Source organism: Strix uralensis, chromosome 7 (genome assembly GCF_047716275.1).
Source record: "Strix uralensis isolate ZFMK-TIS-50842 chromosome 7, bStrUra1, whole genome shotgun sequence".
NCBI lineage: Eukaryota > Metazoa > Chordata > Aves > Strigiformes > Strigidae > Strix > Strix uralensis.
The window spans coordinates 20,729,215-20,747,946 of record NC_133978.1 but is presented as its reverse complement, the minus strand read 5'-3'; the positions used below and the strand labels follow the sequence as shown (position 1 = coordinate 20,747,946).

The window sequence follows — 18,732 nt, the reverse complement described above, 5'->3', positions numbered from 1 at the left end:
TCACATATTAAATTTAGATTGTGAAATGAAGTTCAGTTGCTTTACTGCAATCAAAGATCTATAAATGTCCTGTTGCTGAAACTTCAGAAGGTTATGTATTAAATCTGTGTATATTCTCTGAAACTCAAAGTAGACAACTTGTGCAAAAACCTCTGACTGGAAAATGAAAAATGGGAATTTAAGTAAGTACCAGTTTATGCCCCTAATTAAACACAAATGCTGTTATTGGAGTCACTGACTGTGATGGAATTAGAGCAGGGATGAACGTAGCCCAAAGTGACAATTTCTTTTGGAGAAAAGAAAGATGTTTGAAAATATCGGCATTTACTTCAAGAAATGAACACTACTGACTGGTTTGCCAGGATTTGTGTCCCTTCTGCTTTTGGGAAGGGCTGAGGAAATGTTCTGCAAAAAGGCTTGTCTTTCTCCAGTGTCTAGAGGCAAGGATGAGCCATCAAAGGCAGCAAGAGGTGATCAAGGTTTTGCTCCCTCTTACCCAGCAGTAATCCAGAAATCCTAGGTTTGAGGCAGCAGAGCTGGCTTAGTGCGTATTTCAACCTCTGGTAAGGGTGAGAAGCTTTCAGCAATCCTGGAGTTTAAAGACAGCATTATTATGCTGCATCTGTTGCTACAGGATGAGGTCAGCTCTATTTATCTTTCATCTGCTGTTTCATTAGGTGGTCTTGTGTAGGACAGACTCACTTGAAGTCTCTTAAAGCAGCAGCAGCAATGCCCAGCTATCCTGCTGTTTATCACTGTCCCTAAATGAATCGACCCAGGGGGATGCACTGCTGTATTCTGTACTGAGCGTTAGGGTCCTGAAATTTCTCCTCTTTCCTTACAACACTAGAGTTCGGTTGTGACTGTAGGGCAAAGGAGCACTTCTGGGGAGAGCCTCTTCATGACCCACCTCTTCTTTTAGGTTAGGAAATACCTTCTACCTGAGACCTTATTAGATTCGCTGTGGATTTGATGCCAAGAATTATTTGACCTGAACCACTTGAGGTTGCACAACTGGAACTGCTCGCCTTTTCTCACTGTTTCCAGACACTTTCTCTTGACATAAAACCAGTTTCATTCTCAGGAGGGGAACATTTTTGAATGCAGCCTTTCACCTCTGGGTCACTAGCTGAAATCTGGCCCTGGTTGGTAGTGACCGAAAATCATTACCAGCTGACGGCTACTTGGTGAAATGAGCTGGTGAGGCTCATTCCAGTTCCTAATGGACACATCTCAGTAAACACAGTCATGGCTGGCACTAACTGGCATTCTCAGCCAAGAGACCACGAACTGAACGGGGAAGGAAATTGAACCTTCCTCTTCATCCTCTGCTTGGGTTTTTGAAGCATTATGGACAGGCATTTTATACTACCATCATTTCACAGGCTGTTTTTACTCTAAATGGCTTTTCAAAACTTTGCAATTTCCATGCAGCATGATTCAGCACAGCCTGATCGGCCATCTCAGTATAATTAGGCTCATCTTATTGTTCCCCTCAGTAGAAGCTGAGCTGTCTTATGCTACCTCTCAGTACAAATGGCGAATCTGATGTCATATCTCAGTATGAATGGAACTGTCTGATGTCACCTCAGTGCTAACAGGACGTTTTATAATATGTCATCTAAGGCTGCAGGGGAAATCTTCTAATCCATTCACTATGCTACACTACAATAGAACATAACACAGTATAATGTGTAGGTTAACTTAGACACCCTCAGGCAGATTTTGGATAGACGGATGGATGGATGGATGGATGGATAGATACATTTATACAAAGTATACATACATTATATCACTCTATTGATTTTTAAAAAGTTCCAGGTCTGCCTGGCTATAATGAGATTTTTGAACTTTGTGTTGCGATCAATGAGGGGAATATTATTGGCCTGGAGAATTGATATACCCGCTCTCTGTGGCTTGTTCTGCTCCTGGACTGCCCCTGCCCCCAAGGTGTACGATTCCATCAGACACTTAACCTCTTTTACAGTGTCATCAGGCTAAAAGGAATCTAATAGTGACACGGGACTTGTGCTCAGCACTCTGGCACTATTGCTTTCCTGTCACAAATAATTTATAGCTTTCTATTTCCATCCCTTTGCCTGTACCCCATCCCCTCTTTCTGTTTCTCTGGGCTGGGGGAAATCAATAAACTCACACAACCAGAGTGGCACTTCAGGGGGTTTTAGGGGGGAATGTGAGAGAAGAGAAAAGAACAGAAAAAACCAGAAAAGAAGAAAAAAGTTGTATTATTTGCCCTAGCACAGACTTCTCAGATCAGTTCCTCAGCTAGTGCAAATCAGTATGAGCTCTGAATCTGACCTTCTGTATAGGACCTCAGCAGCTATAGATTAGGCCCCCTGGTACCACTGACCTATATAGGGTTAAGATCTGGATCTCCACCCCGAGCTAGAACCTTGACATTCCCTGTCTCCAGCTAAGTCCCAGGCAGCCTCTCTGCCACTCCAGCTACTGCCCAGGCTCCATCATGTGTGTATTGGAGTTTACTAATGTGTTGTGTTGATATGCTCTGAAATACCTTTCTTTTCCTAAGAAGGTTTCACTCTCAGGAGTGGTGCTTTTTCAAAAATGCCTTCTCAATGTCTCTACCTATCTCTATCCATGCCATACTGCCCACTACCACCCACGTTTGCTTTTTGAAGTTTTGCCAATTTATTCTTTAGAACGACTAAGGGAAGCTCTCAGATGGTCAGGGAGAAGGTGTTATTTGCTTTCACTTTCTGAAGAGATTTTTGGGAAGAAGCTAAAGCTAAAATAATGCAGGGCTGAGAGTTCCAGAAACTCAGGCTGAAGAGCATCTGCAGCCTTCACCCTAATTGGAGAGGCTCATTTTAATCTCAGAAAGGAATTTGGTCTCCATGGCCTGCATAGGTCATGGCTTATTTGTCAAGTTCCTTGGTGACACAGTCGTTCCTGAGTCACAGATACCCAGCATCTGCCAGTAGGCAGGGACCTTGCCAGTCAAGTACTAGGTGCTAGTGATTTTCTTTCACCATTGACCTCAGCTGGATTTAAGCCAGTGACCTAGAGGTGAAAGATTTCATGTAACAAGAAATGGAGCACGGACAATTACAGTTCAGTTTATTTTCATTCTGAGCTGCATTATGAGCTCTGTGGCATTCATTGAGACATCTTTTTGAATTCCCATGCCGTGTTCATTGACCACCTGATGAACACTGATTTTTGCCCAATTTACCTGACCTTCTTTTTCCTGGTGATCTATATCCCATCACTACTTCCTACAGATGCCTTCTGCTCCCACCTTCTCATTTATGAAGGGCAAGGGCTTTGGTCAAGCCTTCGTCAGTTCAAAGCATTCAGTTCTATGCCAGAAAGGTATTTTTTAGGTACACAACAAAATTAAATCTACATCATTTGTAAATACAACAGTGGCTTCTATCAGTTGCAAAGACTGCCTTGTGATCATGCTAGCAGATCAGATCATAAATGCTAATGCAGTTGCTAACACACAGGAGATCCTAGCTCATTCACTGAGCACCACAGTTATGCAGTGAATACCCAAGTTTGGGGAAAAGATGACAGAGCAGAGCAAGGACAATTTCCTGTCAACTGGATCATTAAAGCAGTAGAATTGGGACCACAAGAAGGCAAATGAAGCCGCTCTGCTGCACCCAGAGCTCAGATCAGGCCTTCAGGTTCTGATAGCTGGGATCGCGGGTATGCAAAGGCACAGAGAAGTTGCAGTTGAGTTCTAAACGTGTTTTGCTCTTTTCCAGGATCATCAGAACCAAAGTTCAGCAACCTTTTCACCCAACACCAGATGGGAGCGGGACAGGTGTGACTGCACCAGGACATACTATCGGTAAGAAGAAAGGCTTAAGGGGTGGTGACAGGACAAGTGGAAATGAGGATGAAGCTTAGTTGACGGAACAAAGTCTGACAAGCAGATGCTAGGCGGAGCAAAAGGGAGATGGGGATGGGTGGGAAGAAACCTCAATGGAAATCAGAGGTTTCTGTTCTTCATTTCCCTTGCTGAATTGCCGAGAAAGGAATCATGGCAGAGAAACTGGCCCAAGGTAGGGGTTTGCCCAAAGTGATTCTGCCTTAACATCCATCTCACATTCACACTCTCTCCTATGCCTCCCTAGAGAGAAGTATTTACCACTATCCTGTCTAAGCACCGGTCTCCACCTTTTGTCTCCTTCTTACTCTGACTCCCTTTTCTCCTCTCTCCCAATTTCTCTTCCCTCCCTTTGCTGGAACTTGTCCATTTCTTAGAGCTAGTAATACACAGACATGGGTAAGATAGTCATGATGCCTCACAACCGAGTTCTTCATTGTTCTAGCTCTGCAGTCAGGTATCCCATGGGTGTATTTCACTGAGAAAATGCATTTTCTGCTGGGGGAGATGGGTTTATCGAGGTGAGCAGAAGATGGAGGCTGTAATAAAGTGCCCAAATGTCTCCTAGTCTATTGTGTTTAAAGGTACCGTGCTAGATGTGTGATGAGGTACTTTTCACTCTGTGGGCTGTGTGGTGCATATGTCTGCTGTTGCTAGCATAGTTTTATCCAGTAACAATTCAGAGCAAGAAAAAACATGCAGTATTCTGGCATACTGTGAAATACAGTGGCTTATTTGTGGCCACTTGAATGTCACATATTCATGACACTGTCTTAGATACTGATGGTTACTGAGAACCAGCTGTTATACAAGGATTTACTGGAAAGTGCTGGTCTACATGGGACTGAGCTGGCAGATACAATCCTGTACATGAACTGTGTTCAGAAGCACAGTGGAATTAATGGGCCAGTATGGAAGAGCATTTCTGGATGGCCTTTTAATCTGGACTTGCTCACTGGACTGGGAATCACTGACCACAACAGATGGAGTTGGCAGATATTATTTCTTCTTGGAGAAGTAGTGCAGTGTCTAGGGAATGCATTGGCTGATCTGGGATAGTGATTGTGAGTGCTGCTACTGGAGTCTCTCATTGCTCTGGGATGTATGGGGAAGTGTGGGTCTACATCAGATAGTGTTGACAGGTTCTGCTCCATCCTGGAAGACCTGTATTGGAGGTGTTGGTTGCTTCAGATCAGTGCTTTATGAGCTGAATGACAGGTAGTGACATACAAGAGAACTGCGATATTGTCCCCATTACTGGGACACGCTGGGACATAATGGGCATGCCTACTGGATGCAGAGCTCTACTTGTTCTATACTGTAAAGCTGCAATTATCATGAAGTGATCATTTCTAATCTGGATGACTTGTCATTTTTGATATACTGGAAACTCATGAGCAATCTTGGACAGGCCCGAGTGGCAGGAGGAGTCTGCCTGTTGACACTGCTCAGTGCAAAAGGAAGACAATAGACTTTTATTAATCTGGGTTGGAGTATGTATCACCAACTCACCATTTGTTCTAGTAGGGAACTGAATTTACTGGCCCAACACTGAAGTGCTTCTAACCTATGCTGAGAAGGTAATTTTTCAATGAGTGTTTTGGATGGACACGTAAGAGGCTGGTCTGGCTAAGACAAAGCATGTGCACTCCTAGTGGAAAAATGTTAAGAGGAAATGATCTGGCAAAATACAGACAGACTAGGAAGTCACTAGAGAATGTGGCCTATGCAGCATTGCACTCGGTTACCATGGCATATACTGGAAAGCCTGCTCTGAACTGGGATATAACAAGGTTTAGATTCTTGATGGAAAACACTTGTTATTGATGGCCCTGTACTGGAAGGCTGTGGAGTTACGGTATAGGAATGGACTAGCAAAGCTGGAATGCAGCAACATTAGCAGTAGAGTGAGTATGAGTCCTTCAGTGTGAGGGACTGGAAGTCTGCTTAGTGCCCAGGCTTTCCTATGAGACTGGTGGCATGCATAGCTTTCAGCTGGGGGATCCCTGAGTGCTGTGCTGCTCTCCTCATGGCCCTTTTTCCCTTTTCCTTTTGTCCAGTGCCCAGCACAGCATCCCCTCCCGTCTCCAGTGCCTCCAATGATCCAGTGGGCTCTTACTCCATTAACGGGATCCTGGGGATTCCTCGGTCGAATGGCGAGAAGAGGAAACGTGATGAAGGTAGGGGGAGGGGAGAAGCTCATCCTCCCTTTTATATTCTTTGTCCCCATGTACAGGCTCCAATTTCAGGCCAAGGTTTGCAGCTGCTCCAGGGGCTAGATCAGTTTTAGCAACAGAGACCAGTTCCCCGCCACTGCCCTGCTGGCTTGGAATGCTCTTCTTCCGAGGCCCTTTCATGACAGGCTGCGTCTCCAGACATCTGCTCAGCAGGCAGAGAGCCGTCTCCATTGCTGGAGCTGATCCCAAGTTCATTCACTGCTGGAAACGGCTGGAACTGAACTCCCCAGGTGCCAGCAGGTGCCCGGACTTTGAACTGCGGGTAAACATGGTTTCCCCGACTCACTCGTTTTCAAACAAAATGCCATCTCGGAGAAGCACCAGCAATGTGGGAGTTATCTTTCATTCCCCTTGCAAACAATTTCCTGCCCTGTGATGTGCCATGAGCTACATTAGCTGGTGATCATAAGGGCCCAGTTTTCAATGGGTAGCATCTACCACAGCAGAATTGCCATGCTTGCAACAGTCTGAAAGCAGAACAGGAGGTCTTCCGAGTACTGTGGCCCTAAGGTTGTTATCTAAGACTTCACTAGGGCTCTAAGGAATTAGGATTAAGCTACTTTAATCCTTTTCCTTCCTACCTGCTAGGAAGGACTCAGGGCAAAGTGAATCCCGAAATGAGCCAAAAGCTAAAGTCTCAGGTCTAGACAGACTGAGTCAGGAGGGGTGAGTAAGGTCTTGGTGCCTTATGGTTGCTTTGTAAACTTTTCTTCTTAAATCTTGCTCCTTTAATTTGATGTATTCAAAAATTGAGGGCCAGGAGGTGAATTTTTCTAAGTGTAGTGCTTGACCAGTTTGTTCAGTTCAGACCTGCCTTCAGTATGTTGTTTTCCACTGTTGCCTGTTGTGTGGGGGGAACCTCTTAGCAGTACAGGTGGCTCAGTGTGCTGCGGGTGCTGTAACCACAAGGCTGTGCGGTACAAGGGAACGTGAGGGTTCTCTGTGATATATGGTGAGAGGAGAAAGCTCTTCTGAGAGAGATGCTGCATTCTGGGATTTTGTTAGTAATTTTCTCAGCATTGGTTCTGGTGAGGTTCATATATCTATAAGTTTTTGATCCAAATAAACACAATAATCCCAAGAAAAAAAGACAGTCATCATGACCCCTTTCTCCCTAACACAAAGTAAAACTAGAGGCAAGGATCCAATACAGCTCCTATTAAAGCAAATGGGAAAATTTTTGCTGATGTCATTGGAAACTGGATCAGGCCCCAGAGGAAGATCCATTTCCCAGCTAGATGGCAGCAGGGCCCAGCTCAGAGAAAAGTGTAGCAATGGAAGGGCTGAGTCAATGCCTCAAAGTCAAAAAATGTCAGTAATAAGAGACTGCAAACATTGCAAACCCCTCCAGCATTTCCCATCGTTACATATACAGGAAATAGTGAGATGTCAAATGGAGTGACAAGTTTCTCTAATGGTTGTGCAAATCTCTTGGCAGTTATTTGGGGTTTTTGTGAACCTCTGTTCTCATACAGTCCTGTGTGGTGTTCACCAGCTCTCAACATGGTGCCTCCATATCTCATTTTGAAATGAAGCAGTTCAATCTGTCTGTAGCGGGTATTCTTTCCAAATACCTGGAAAGATCACCCCACTTTAGATGCAGCCACACAGTCACTTCCAGCCTCAGAATCTGAGCTTTTTTTGAGCACTACAGTTAAACACAGAAACAACCAAGCAGCCGTCTAAGACTGTGACACTTCACAATGATATATTGACAGTAAGAACAACTCTGTGTCTGTCCTTAATTCATCCCACATTTGATTTATGAAGGGCAAGCAACACTCTGCAACTCCCTGCTGTTGGCCAAGAGCCCACATATCCCACTAGGAATCAAAAAGGTATCAGACAATCCTGGAGATGTTTCTTGTCTTTAGCTGTCAGAGTTTTAGGAGGCAGTTACATGACACAGCTGCAACTGCCTTAGAGAACAGCCTTCATCCTGCCATCCCAGATATCTGCTGCAGGGACATGTGGTGCTCCTGTCCCAGAGAAAGCTCGCATGGGACCCCCTGCCAGCTGCTGAACGCCCCTAGACAAAAGTTGAGTTATCTGGGCTTACACTGGCCTTAAGAAATGCTGAAAGACATCATCACTTTGCAGGGTTGGGTCCCTAAGGCTAGAAGGGTCCAAGGGGAAGTTGTGCACCGCCAGTGACCTGCTCTCACTCCTGGGCAATCTCCCCTGAGCTCTGAGGGCTCTGACAGTTCCTAGCTGAGATGGAGATTAGGAAAGTCTGGCAAGAAATCCAGTGCAGGTATTTCTTTCATGCTCATGCTGGATGCATACACCTTCTCAGTATTTCCCAGAGCTTCTGAGCACTGTTTTGCTGCAGTTTCTTAACTGCAGGGTTTATTCTCACACTGAAAAGCCCTTATGAGCTCCCAATGCACATCTACTTTCCCAGTGTTTTGGGGCTGGCTCTTCCCTAAAGGAGGCAGAAGAAGCAGCACTGCTCTCTCTTTCTTTCCGCTCTGTTGGACCAGCTCTGCTGCAAGGATTCCTCTGTGAGGAATGCAGTTCAGCAGAAAGGGGGGAAGTACCAAGCTGCTCCTGAATCCCTGGTTCTGAAAACCTTGTTAGCAACCTCTGTGGTGGCTGGGGGGAGCAGGGTGGGAGAAAGACAGAGGAGCCTCTATCTGAGCACACCCCCTCCCCCAGGTCCTCCTTGCTGCAGCTGGTGCCTACATTAGACAGTAGCACAGATGATTAAGAAGAGGAGAGATAATTATGTGTCAAGATGATGTAGCAGAACTCCCGAGTTGGACAGAAGGAGCCAGACGGATGAGGTGGGCTCAGCGATGGACGCTGACAGCCAGGTGTGTCCCTCACAGGGAGTTAGAGGGAAGAGGGGAAATCCCAACCTACCAAATGTGCTGGCTGAAACTGCAAGGGTGGCACGGGAAGACTACGGCATTGAGATCTAGCAGGGAGGTAGCTCTGAGTGTCTACTAGTCACATCAAGGAACTGTCAGATCACAGGTCTTTCCTCCAAACTCAGTGTGTCTTCCTGAGGTGACTGCCTAGGAAGGATGGTCAGGATGTGCCCTGTTAAGACCATGTATTCCTTTTGTTTCAGTTTTCAACCAGTGATTGTAAACCTTCTGGCTTCCATGACAGACTAGACAAAGCAGAGAGTCTCCTACAATTTTTTAAAAATTTGGCTAAAAAAGTTCACCACCACTTGTGTAGCACAGTGTGTGCCATTTCTTGCAGCTATGGGCATTGACAATGTTGCTGTAATTTCCCGCTGACCTTCCCCACCACTTACACCCACCATCTTCCAGAGGCAGAAGTGGCCCTGCAGCAAGTAATGACTTTCCCAAGACCACTGAGGGTCTTGCAGTATCAAGATGCAGCTGGAAACAGGAATTCCTGGCTCTTCATGATCCTCATGTTGTACTATGCTGTGAGGGCAGGCCAAGATCAGCAGAGTCATTCTCAGACTAAGGAGCAGCAATGAGTGTAGAAGGATAAAGGGGAAAAATAATATGCAAGTATTTCAGTTGTTCCATAACCCCCTGATTGATAACTAAAGGGATGAGAATTGGGGTGACCCAGAGGCACTAACAAAAAATTAGTTATCATTCATACTGTAGTCCTGAGCACTGTATAAGGAGAAAAAGGGAGAGATGGGAAGAAAGGCAAGGATGGGTGGATGGATGGATGGATGGGTGGATGGATGGATGGACGGATAATTAGATAATATAAAAACAATATTTTAAACTGTTCCCTGCATATCGCAGCATCTCCAGCTGGGTGAAACTTTTGGGATCTTTACAAAACCACTTTTATTAGAGATAGCTCTTTCTCTCCATAGCAGACCACAAACAGACTTCCTCTATAGACCCAAATTCTCATTTCGGATTTGTCTTCCAGTGAGGCTGGTGCTGTAACATTCTCAGCATTATTAATCTTGGTCCCTGACAATATCTGTAGTATTTGACAGCATTACTGGCAATAATATCTGCAGTGCTGACAATGGCTGAGATAATATCCCCCAGTATTATTGGCATTAGCAGGGATCATATCCGCAGCCTGTTATTGGCGGGAGCAGACGTAATGTGTCCAGTATTATTAGTATCAGTAGTAATAAAACCCACAGGCTTGTTAGTATGATCAGTGCTAATATCAGCAGTAGGTTTGTGGGAGAGGAGGGGACAGAGTGATTGCTACTCTAAATGGCAATAATACTCAGGCTGTCTGCAGTAAAGGAATCCCCACTGGAGATGGGGGAGCAAACCTGAGAAGGCAGAAGTTCCTTCTTTCCTTTCTTCACCTGTCATTTTGATGACTAGAGTGATTTACATCGAAGTATGCGATGTAGGACTGTGTCAGTGCAGGGGGACAGTAAAGGGCTACCAACATCTCGGCAAGTCTGGTGGTGTTTTCCAAAGACTGTTAGCTGTATCAGTGTAGGTGGTTCACCATACTCTTCAAAATAGGGTTGAGCTATGCAGAACGGGGTGCTGCCTGCTAGCAGTAGGAGCATTTGCACTGTTAGTCCTGTAGCTGTAGGATAGGCAGTGTCACTGCACTTCTCTTTGGTGCTGCACGCATAATTTTCTGTTATTACCACAACACCCTCTACTGAGAGGCATTGCTTTTGTTATAGGTGGTTTTCCCTTCCCTCACTCCAAATGGGAGGACTCTGACTGCAGGGCAGGGTTTTGACAGTGTTCAGCTTAGGGATTTTCCTACCTGGCCATGATTTTATTTTCCTACTGGGAAAGTAGAAATGCCTCCTTCAGGTAGAGTGTGAGGCAGGGAGATCTGCAGCAGTCCCAGTCCTGAAAGTTGTTTTTAGACACTGACTTGAAGAAAATTTTGAACTCAGTTATTTAAGAGGAAAGTAGCACAGAGAGATGTGTAATGTGTTTAAGAAGGTCTGAGTTTTTGAGCAGATACACAGCAACTGAGTGTGCCACTGCAAATATGATCCCATTTGTGTTGTTCAGAGTGGCAATGATAATATAATTTGGGAGATGTGGTTGTGACATTTCAGGTGACTTTGTGTCATCGCCAGTGGCATCAATATGTATTTGCAGGCAGTGTGGCTGTGGTTATCATGTTTGTAACTGTATCACTATAGACTGTGCGTTTGTGATACTAATGATGAGATTAAGTGTATCACTGCTCACTATGCTGTCCCATTACACTCAAGGGTGTTACACTCTTCACAGAGGTGGCTGTGAATTTTCCGGTGGTATGTCTGCATCATAGCTTGCAGTAAGGTTGTTTCAATGTGGTAATTGTTGGTACATGGGTGCAGGCTGTACTGTACTGTCCTTGCAATTCACATAGTTGTTACTGCAGCTGATGTGTTGTGTTGACTAACAACAGACTGTCACCTGGCCATGAGAGTGAAGTCAATATGACTGCAGTGCTGCATGGAGAATTGTGTGTTTTCACGAAGTGTTGTTTCAGGACATACAGCGTGCTTATGCTGTCATCTGCAGGATGACAATGCCTTACCAGTGCTGTAGTTGTACTAGTGCAGAGAGGACTAGCCCTTAACTGTCCTGTAGGGAAATACATTAATTTTCTTATGCTGCCTGCGTATGTTTGCGAAGCGTATGAGTGAGTAATTCCACTTGGCTGTATCATGACACCTGATGTATGCTCATCTCTGGGCATATTAGGTGTATTAGCGTTCTCCCAAAACTGTTGTGTTCTTGAAGACAACAAAATGTGTTTGCACCCCTGCAGGTGACACAACAGTGCTTCTGTCTGTGGTGTGGCTACATTGCTTCATGATGTGATTTCTTGTCACCACAGCTGTTATGTTTGCGTTATTCTATATGATTGGTTCATTGCAGGTCAGCACTAGTCTTAATGACATGGAGACACATGCAGTTACATTGCCTCAGCTGCTAACCCCATGTTCCAACCATCACACACAGTTGTGGGGTGTGCATCCAGCAGTTCATGGCTGTGCACACAGAGTGAGCAGTTTCTGGAGTGCTTCACACTCTCAGTGTTCCTCCTACTTTCCCTGGGACTGTGCTGTTTCATGCAGTGTGGCTGAGTTTCCAGTGGCTGTCAGCTTGGAGCAAACAGCACTGGTCACAGGAGATGTTCAGACTCATTGTGTCTATACACACAAGTGTAGGTAACACTCCTTTCCATTCTAGATGAAAATGTAAATTGAAGAGGGAGTTTATTCTCAGCAGCCACCCACTTCTCCCTCCTGAGGGTCTTTGGCTGGTGAGACTCCTAGGAGGACAGTAAGAAAGGCACCTGCTACTCATCCTGCACCTCTCTAAATAAACTGCAGGAGTACGATCAGAAAAGGGAGAGTATGTGTGGAAAAAGAGGAGGGGGAACTGGATAAAGGTGAGGACAATGAATAAGCAGTACAGCACTGTCAGAAATGTGGGCTGTTGCACCACGAATCTGGAGGTCAGTCTATAAGCAAAAGAAACAGTTCATGTGCGTGTGTGTGCCTGGACACGCCCTGGGAGTTTGGGGGGTACGCATTGCTCAGGAGGACTTCAGGTAAGGGAGGGTTAACAGCTTACATCACAGAAAGCAGTTTGGACAGAATGCTCTGCTTCTAAAGCTTATACTGCTGCTTAGTTTGGCAGGGTTTGGTACTATCTGAAGACAAGCTGGTCTGGCTTCAGCTGTATTTGTGTGCGTCTCTGCTTGTGTATTTGTGTCTCTAGGAATGCACGCCTGTTTGGTTTTTTGTATTTCTGTGTTAGAATCACTGGTGTCTACTTATCTGTGCTTATGTACTGGGGTGAGTGGCAGGCTGGACCCGAATTTTTGTGCATGCCTACGGAGACCTGGAAAATGTGTATGTTAAGCTGTGTATAATATTGCCTAGTAGGAGAATGCATACTGTGGATCATATGGATGTCTGGGCATGTATGGCTCAGTATTAGTGCTATGTATTTCTATGAATGCCAGGTATTTGTATTCACAATTTGAGCATATATGTGAATGTTGTATATTTGTATGTATATTCTGTGTGTATGTGTTGTTACATACTTGGAGTATCACTGTATCTTTGTGGTTGCTGGATATGAATATGTAGCCTGGTAGTGCTGTGCACCTCTGTATAGAGTTTGTACAGATGTGTATTTGCATTGGGGTTATATATTTGTGTGTATGCTGTATATATATATATCGGTTGCTCTTGCCTGTGTGAAGGTTGTTTATTTATGTAAATAGTTTGTATTTGTTTACATGATTTAATTTTGTATATGTGAATTTAAGGGAATTACTTTGAGTTCCAGGTTTTCATTTAGTTAGTGTATGTATATTTTTGTAAGTTGTTTATTCAGAAATTACATTTAATTGACATGCACCTGCATTAGTACCTCCTTGTGTCCCAGTTTGCATTCTTGTGTCTTTAAATGGTATTGGCTACATTTTGTGACACTTATGCACAGAGCTTTTCTTTAAGTTTATTTGTGTGAGTGCCATGAAAGTGTGCTTGTCTGACTGTTTATTTATGGGTATTTAGTCTGTGGTTAGATATTCTCCTTCCACTTTTTGATTCATTCCTGGGAGGGGCTGTTGCAGCTAATGTGTCAGCAGGAGTCAGGCAGCTACAAGTCCTCCCAGGGTCTCTGCCTGCTCTGTGTGTCCACCTGTGCAGAGGCTGCTCCCTAGCTTTGCTGGTGCCCATCTCTCTCTGGATCTTCTTGCTCACGCTAGATGAGTTGTACACTGGGTCTGCCTGCATTCAGGGAGATGACTTACATTTTTTCATGGATGTAAAGAGTATGGGAGTCAGAGGGAGCATGGTGCCTGGTTTCATGAGGATCCCAGGTTAATGCACCGTGGATGACAGAATAAACTGCCAAAGGCATCAGGAATAGCTGGCAATGTGCAGGCAAATGGTATTTTAGAGGGTTGTTGGTGACTGGTATAACAGTGGATCAGGGTGCCATGACAGTGGGAGATACGGATGACACTATTTTGGGGTCAAGTGACCTGTCAATGAGACATAAGGGCAATACTGCTATGGAATCAAGGTGACATGGCACTGAGCCACAACAGGGATCAAGGTGACATGCTGATGACCCAGGCTGATCTATCAGAACAGGGAGGGCTGGGAAACCTCCATCAAGAATCAGCTGAATAAGGCAAAGGAGAACAGGAGGAGCGGGGTGAAGACCAGAGGCTAATCAATGGACCTGTAGCATGGCTGTAGGAACCAGGTCACTGGCAGGGTGGGACATGCAGTGTCTCCATGAGGAGATCAGTTGCATCCTGGTGTGAAGGGCTGGGGCAGTCTGTTAGCAGTGGCTGTTTGCATCACAGTGATGGAGAGCAGGGATAACACAGTGATGACATCAGGTGATGGACATATCTGTGATGGTAGCCATGAACCACAGGGACTGTGTGGGCAGGGGCACTATTCCCAGTTGCTGGAAAAACAAAGAACCTAACGGGCAGTAAAACAAAAACAAAGGAGACTTGGAAGCACCTGACAGGCCTAATTCATCACAGCCCAAGATTTTTTTTCCCCCTCATGTTCCCATTATATTTGTTTGTAAAAGTGGAAATCAATTTTGAAGGTAATTTTCTGGAAAGAATGGAAGGGAGGTGGGAGGGCCGGATAAGGCAGAGATGGCAAGAGGAAAAAAAAAATTTAGGCCAGGCACAGCCCAGGGGCAGCTCTTGGCAAGGTGAAAGAAAATTGCATATTCAATCTCCATCCATGAATCTCCCTTGCTGCTGCCCGCCTCCTGCTCGAAAACAATGAAGGCTTTCTCCCCTACGCCGCACAACGCCTGAGTATCAGTGCTCACTTTAACTTCAGGGTCATTAATTCACCTGATTATTGCAGGAGAGGAGAGGGTTGCAGAGGCATCCGTTCTAAAGAGCCCTCCCTTAGCTCATCCTTTGATTAGTTTGGGGTGGGGGGAGTTGAGATAATGTGTTGTCTTGGACTCAGTTTAAAATGGGAGGGGTTGAAGAGAGGGTGGAAGGAGGCAGAGGTGGAAAGGGAAAGATGTGGCCCGGCTTGTTGTGGAAGGGAGGGTCGGAAAGCAGTCATTCTTGCATCCCTCTACTGTGGTGTTATTGCAAATTAAAAGTAGCATGTTCCACTCCGTAGCTATCTTTCAGGGAGGGGAGGGGCATGGGTATATGTCGGCATGGGGATGGGGGGGGGATCTTATCATTGCTTCTTCAGCAGCCCAGCATAGTGTCACCCTGTGAGGTGACATTTGAATTTACAATTCCGCTGAGAAAAGCCATTAATTCACAAATTAACATTTCTCCCTCTCTCTCTCTAGCTCTCTCTCTCTTCCTCTCTCTCTCTCTATCTCACATGGATGTGCAAGCAATTGAAAAGACAAAGGAAATAGCCTTAAGGAAGAGACTTTACTGCTACTCTGTCTGTGCAGAGATTGCTACTACTGCTTCTAGATAGATAAACCAATTACCTGAGCTGCTCTGTTCATGGCAGCCTGCTATTACCTCCTTTTGTAGAGCTGACTCCATTGCTGGATTACACTGTGTGTATCTCATTAATGTAAACCAGCACGATACTGGGCACTGTCCCTGACCCTTCTTGCCAGAGCCCATTGCTCTGCAGTGGAAGAGGGAACTGGGAGAGGAGTTGAGCAGAGGTGATGGTAGGCATAATGTACTTCCTAATGCATAGGGACCAGGCCACACAGAGAACCTGCTCAGAATACCTGTGCTGAGCTTAGAGGAGATGGGGGGGGGGGGGGGGGGGGGGGGGGGCTTCCCTTTCACAGAGGAGATTGCATGATGTTAACCCTGATCTCTTCCATGTCTTGCTGAGCTCTGAGAGTGCTGTACAAGAGGCCTCATGCATGGGCATCAGGTATGGGCAGCTCATTGAAGATCCATTCTCAGCATTACCCTGAGTTTCCTCCAGGTGTAGAAATGTGCATGGTAGACAGATGCAGAGGTGTGAGTACGAAAGCTTTGTATACACAGCTATAGGCAGATGTAGCTGACTGCACCCAGGAGCTAACTGACTCACAGAGGTACACAACAAAACTTAGAATAAGAAGCAAAAATAAGCACTCTAGCCTATGGACTGAGAGAGGCAGATTTCTCTGTAGTGCAGCTTCACTGAAAGTCAGTCAATGATGCCTGTGGAGACGTTCTTGTCGAAGACACACACTAGACACTACTTCCACACAGCCCCCAGTCCTCTTCCAATTCTCTTTTGTCGCTCTCTCCTGCCATACTCTTTCTCATATGCTTACTTCCGCTATCACTGCCGCTATGGATGTTTGGATAGCATATGTGTACAGTATACATACACACACACACACGCAGGCACTCCGCTGCATGTTGATAACACCCAGGCACACATATGTGACACTAGCAGCCTGCCTGTGCATACTCACACCCCTGCAGACACAGTTTCTCCCCACCTGCTCCAGTGAGGTCCCTTCCAGTGGCTCCAAGCCTGCCTGCTGGGGTGCACACTGGCAGGCACTTTTCTGACTGCCTTCTGGTGCTCTCTGCAGACAAACTTGTAGGAACACGCCTGGCTACACCTGCCCTTTAGCCTGGTCACACAGCTACATGTGTTTGGGGAGAAAATGTCCTAGCAGTGTGGTTTACATAAAGACTCACGCATTAGTCTTTTCTCACTAATCATTCCACCTATATAGAATTGGACAGAAATCTTCACCAACAGGTTTTTCACCCCATAAGGGTTTCATAGGCCCTGTTCGAGCCATTCTCCTAACTTCCATGGAAGGCTGAAGTTTGCAGGGGGCAGTTCTCCAGGTAAAAGAAAAACAGATCAGAACTGCTGTTCCTGGAAGCCTGGTCACCACATGCTCAGCACATGGAGTATGTGCATTTCTTCAGTATTGCCTTGGCTCCTTAAATCTTCCTCAAAACTTATCCTCTTAACAAGAGCATCTGCCTCTCTGACATTCCCTGTGCCCCACACTGTGCGCAGCACATGGCCAGGGAGCAGCATCCCGCAGCCAGCGCTGGAAGACGGATCACGATCAGCGGAGGAATCGGCAGGCAGTGCCAGTAATTCAAACCATCCTGACCGTTCAGTGAACCCGAACCTGCTGACCTTGACAGCACTAGACAGCAGCGGCCTCAGGAATCCCAACCTTTAGAGAGGCATCAGCGGAGGATGGTTCTTGCTCTCTCCCTTTCTTTCTCTCTCTCTCTCTTTCTGATCACATCCCAGCAGCCAAGGGGGCCCAACAGTCAATCCCCAGTGCACCAATTAGCTCCTAATTTGGCTATCTCTGCACTCCCAAGTCTACGTCAATGTAATGTTAAGCATCGCTTGCTGTTCATAGATGTAAATCATTCCTATAGAGGGGTGTCTTCTTGTGCTAAAGGAAAACACTAAGCACCTTGTTTTCAGACAGGGCCAGAGAGAAACCTCTCCTCCTCCCAAAATGAGGGCTGCTGCTGTCTGGAAGTAAAGCAGGAGCTCTTTGCTTCCCTAAGTGATAGCATCAGATCCTCCAGCCTTGTTTCATTGGATCCCAGGGGGAAGCAACAAGATCTCACCAAGTGATTAGCCCGTGAGAATCCTGGCTGGATAGATGAGGTGCAGGGAGGTGACTCAAGTGGAGGGGAGAGAAAGAAAAAACAGCGTGCTTAATTTTGCCACAAGAACTTGTATTAAAGAAAAATAGAGCTTGTGAACATTTTAAGAGCCTTTCAGGGAGTACTGGATTTCCTTCAGCTACCTCTGTGGCTGCCAAGCAAGACCTGAAACAAACTGCATTTTGTGTTGGCTTGCAGAGGCTAGGCTAAGCTCTAAGACCTTGCATATGGGGGACAATTCTGTTAACAGTAGATGGCCTGAAAGAAGCAGTTACAGATACCTATCTATCGAGACATAGCAGACATATCTGTTTGTCTTCTATCTGTCTCCATCCATAATTCTTTGAAGGTGATTTTTCCATGCATCAATCAGATAAAATAAAGGCCACTTTGAAGAGGTGTCAAATGCAATTCATGCCCATTTTAAGGCCCTTTAAAATGTCAGAGTTTTGTCAAGGGCCCTAAAATTAATGCCTGGGTCCACATTTCTCCTTTGCTTTTCCTTCATCCATCTAAGCATCCTACTGCTTACATCCCATCAGGTTCGAGGTACAAAGTCCTCTTCCCACACAGATCAACAGCTACAGGAAAACACACAGGAGCACAGTGCCAGAACAGGAGCTAGGTCATGGGTATCAGTGTTTCCATTTGGATGTGGAGTAGGTCAGGATTTCTTTCACTGGCTCTGCCTTTTTTGGGAGCTCAGAGGTATTATTCTGCTTTTAAGCTAGGGGATCTGTATCAGAACAGGTTTGTAGGCATCTGATTAAACCTTAATGAGGTGGTTATTGTGTATGAAATGTCCATCAAGTCTTGAGTACCTTCTAGTCCTCTCTTAGATACTTTAGAAAAGGCTGTTATAAAGGACAGGTACACTTCCATGCTTGGTTTCCGAAAGGAACTGTTGTTTTTTTACTTTGGCTTTTGGCATCTAGTGTGGCAAGAGGTAGGCCTTGAACAGAGGAGCTGACCTTCCAAGCAGATCAGAACTAGCCTAGAGTTTGGGACAACTTTACTAAATCCCAGCAAATTAAAAAAAAATACCCCACTAGCTAATTCTCAGATATACTTATGGCTCTTCTCTGC

General features: G+C 45.5%; 1 protein-coding gene across 12 annotated transcripts in view; it reads left to right on the top strand.

The window, feature by feature from the left end:
• Positions 1 to 18,732, top strand: part of PAX2 (paired box 2) — an 85,636-nt gene that overhangs the window by 30,890 nt on the left and 36,014 nt on the right. For 10 of the 12 annotated variants that reach the window (XM_074874778.1, XM_074874773.1, XM_074874783.1 and 7 more), the window contains exons 4-5: positions 3,756 to 3,841; positions 5,941 to 6,060. In XM_074874778.1, the coding sequence (XP_074730879.1) occupies positions 3,756 to 3,841; positions 5,941 to 6,060 (206 nt within the window). The remainder of the gene's footprint in view (positions 1 to 3,755; positions 3,842 to 5,940; positions 6,061 to 18,732) is intronic. The other 2 variants (XM_074874779.1, XM_074874775.1) reach the window with 1 other exon arrangement.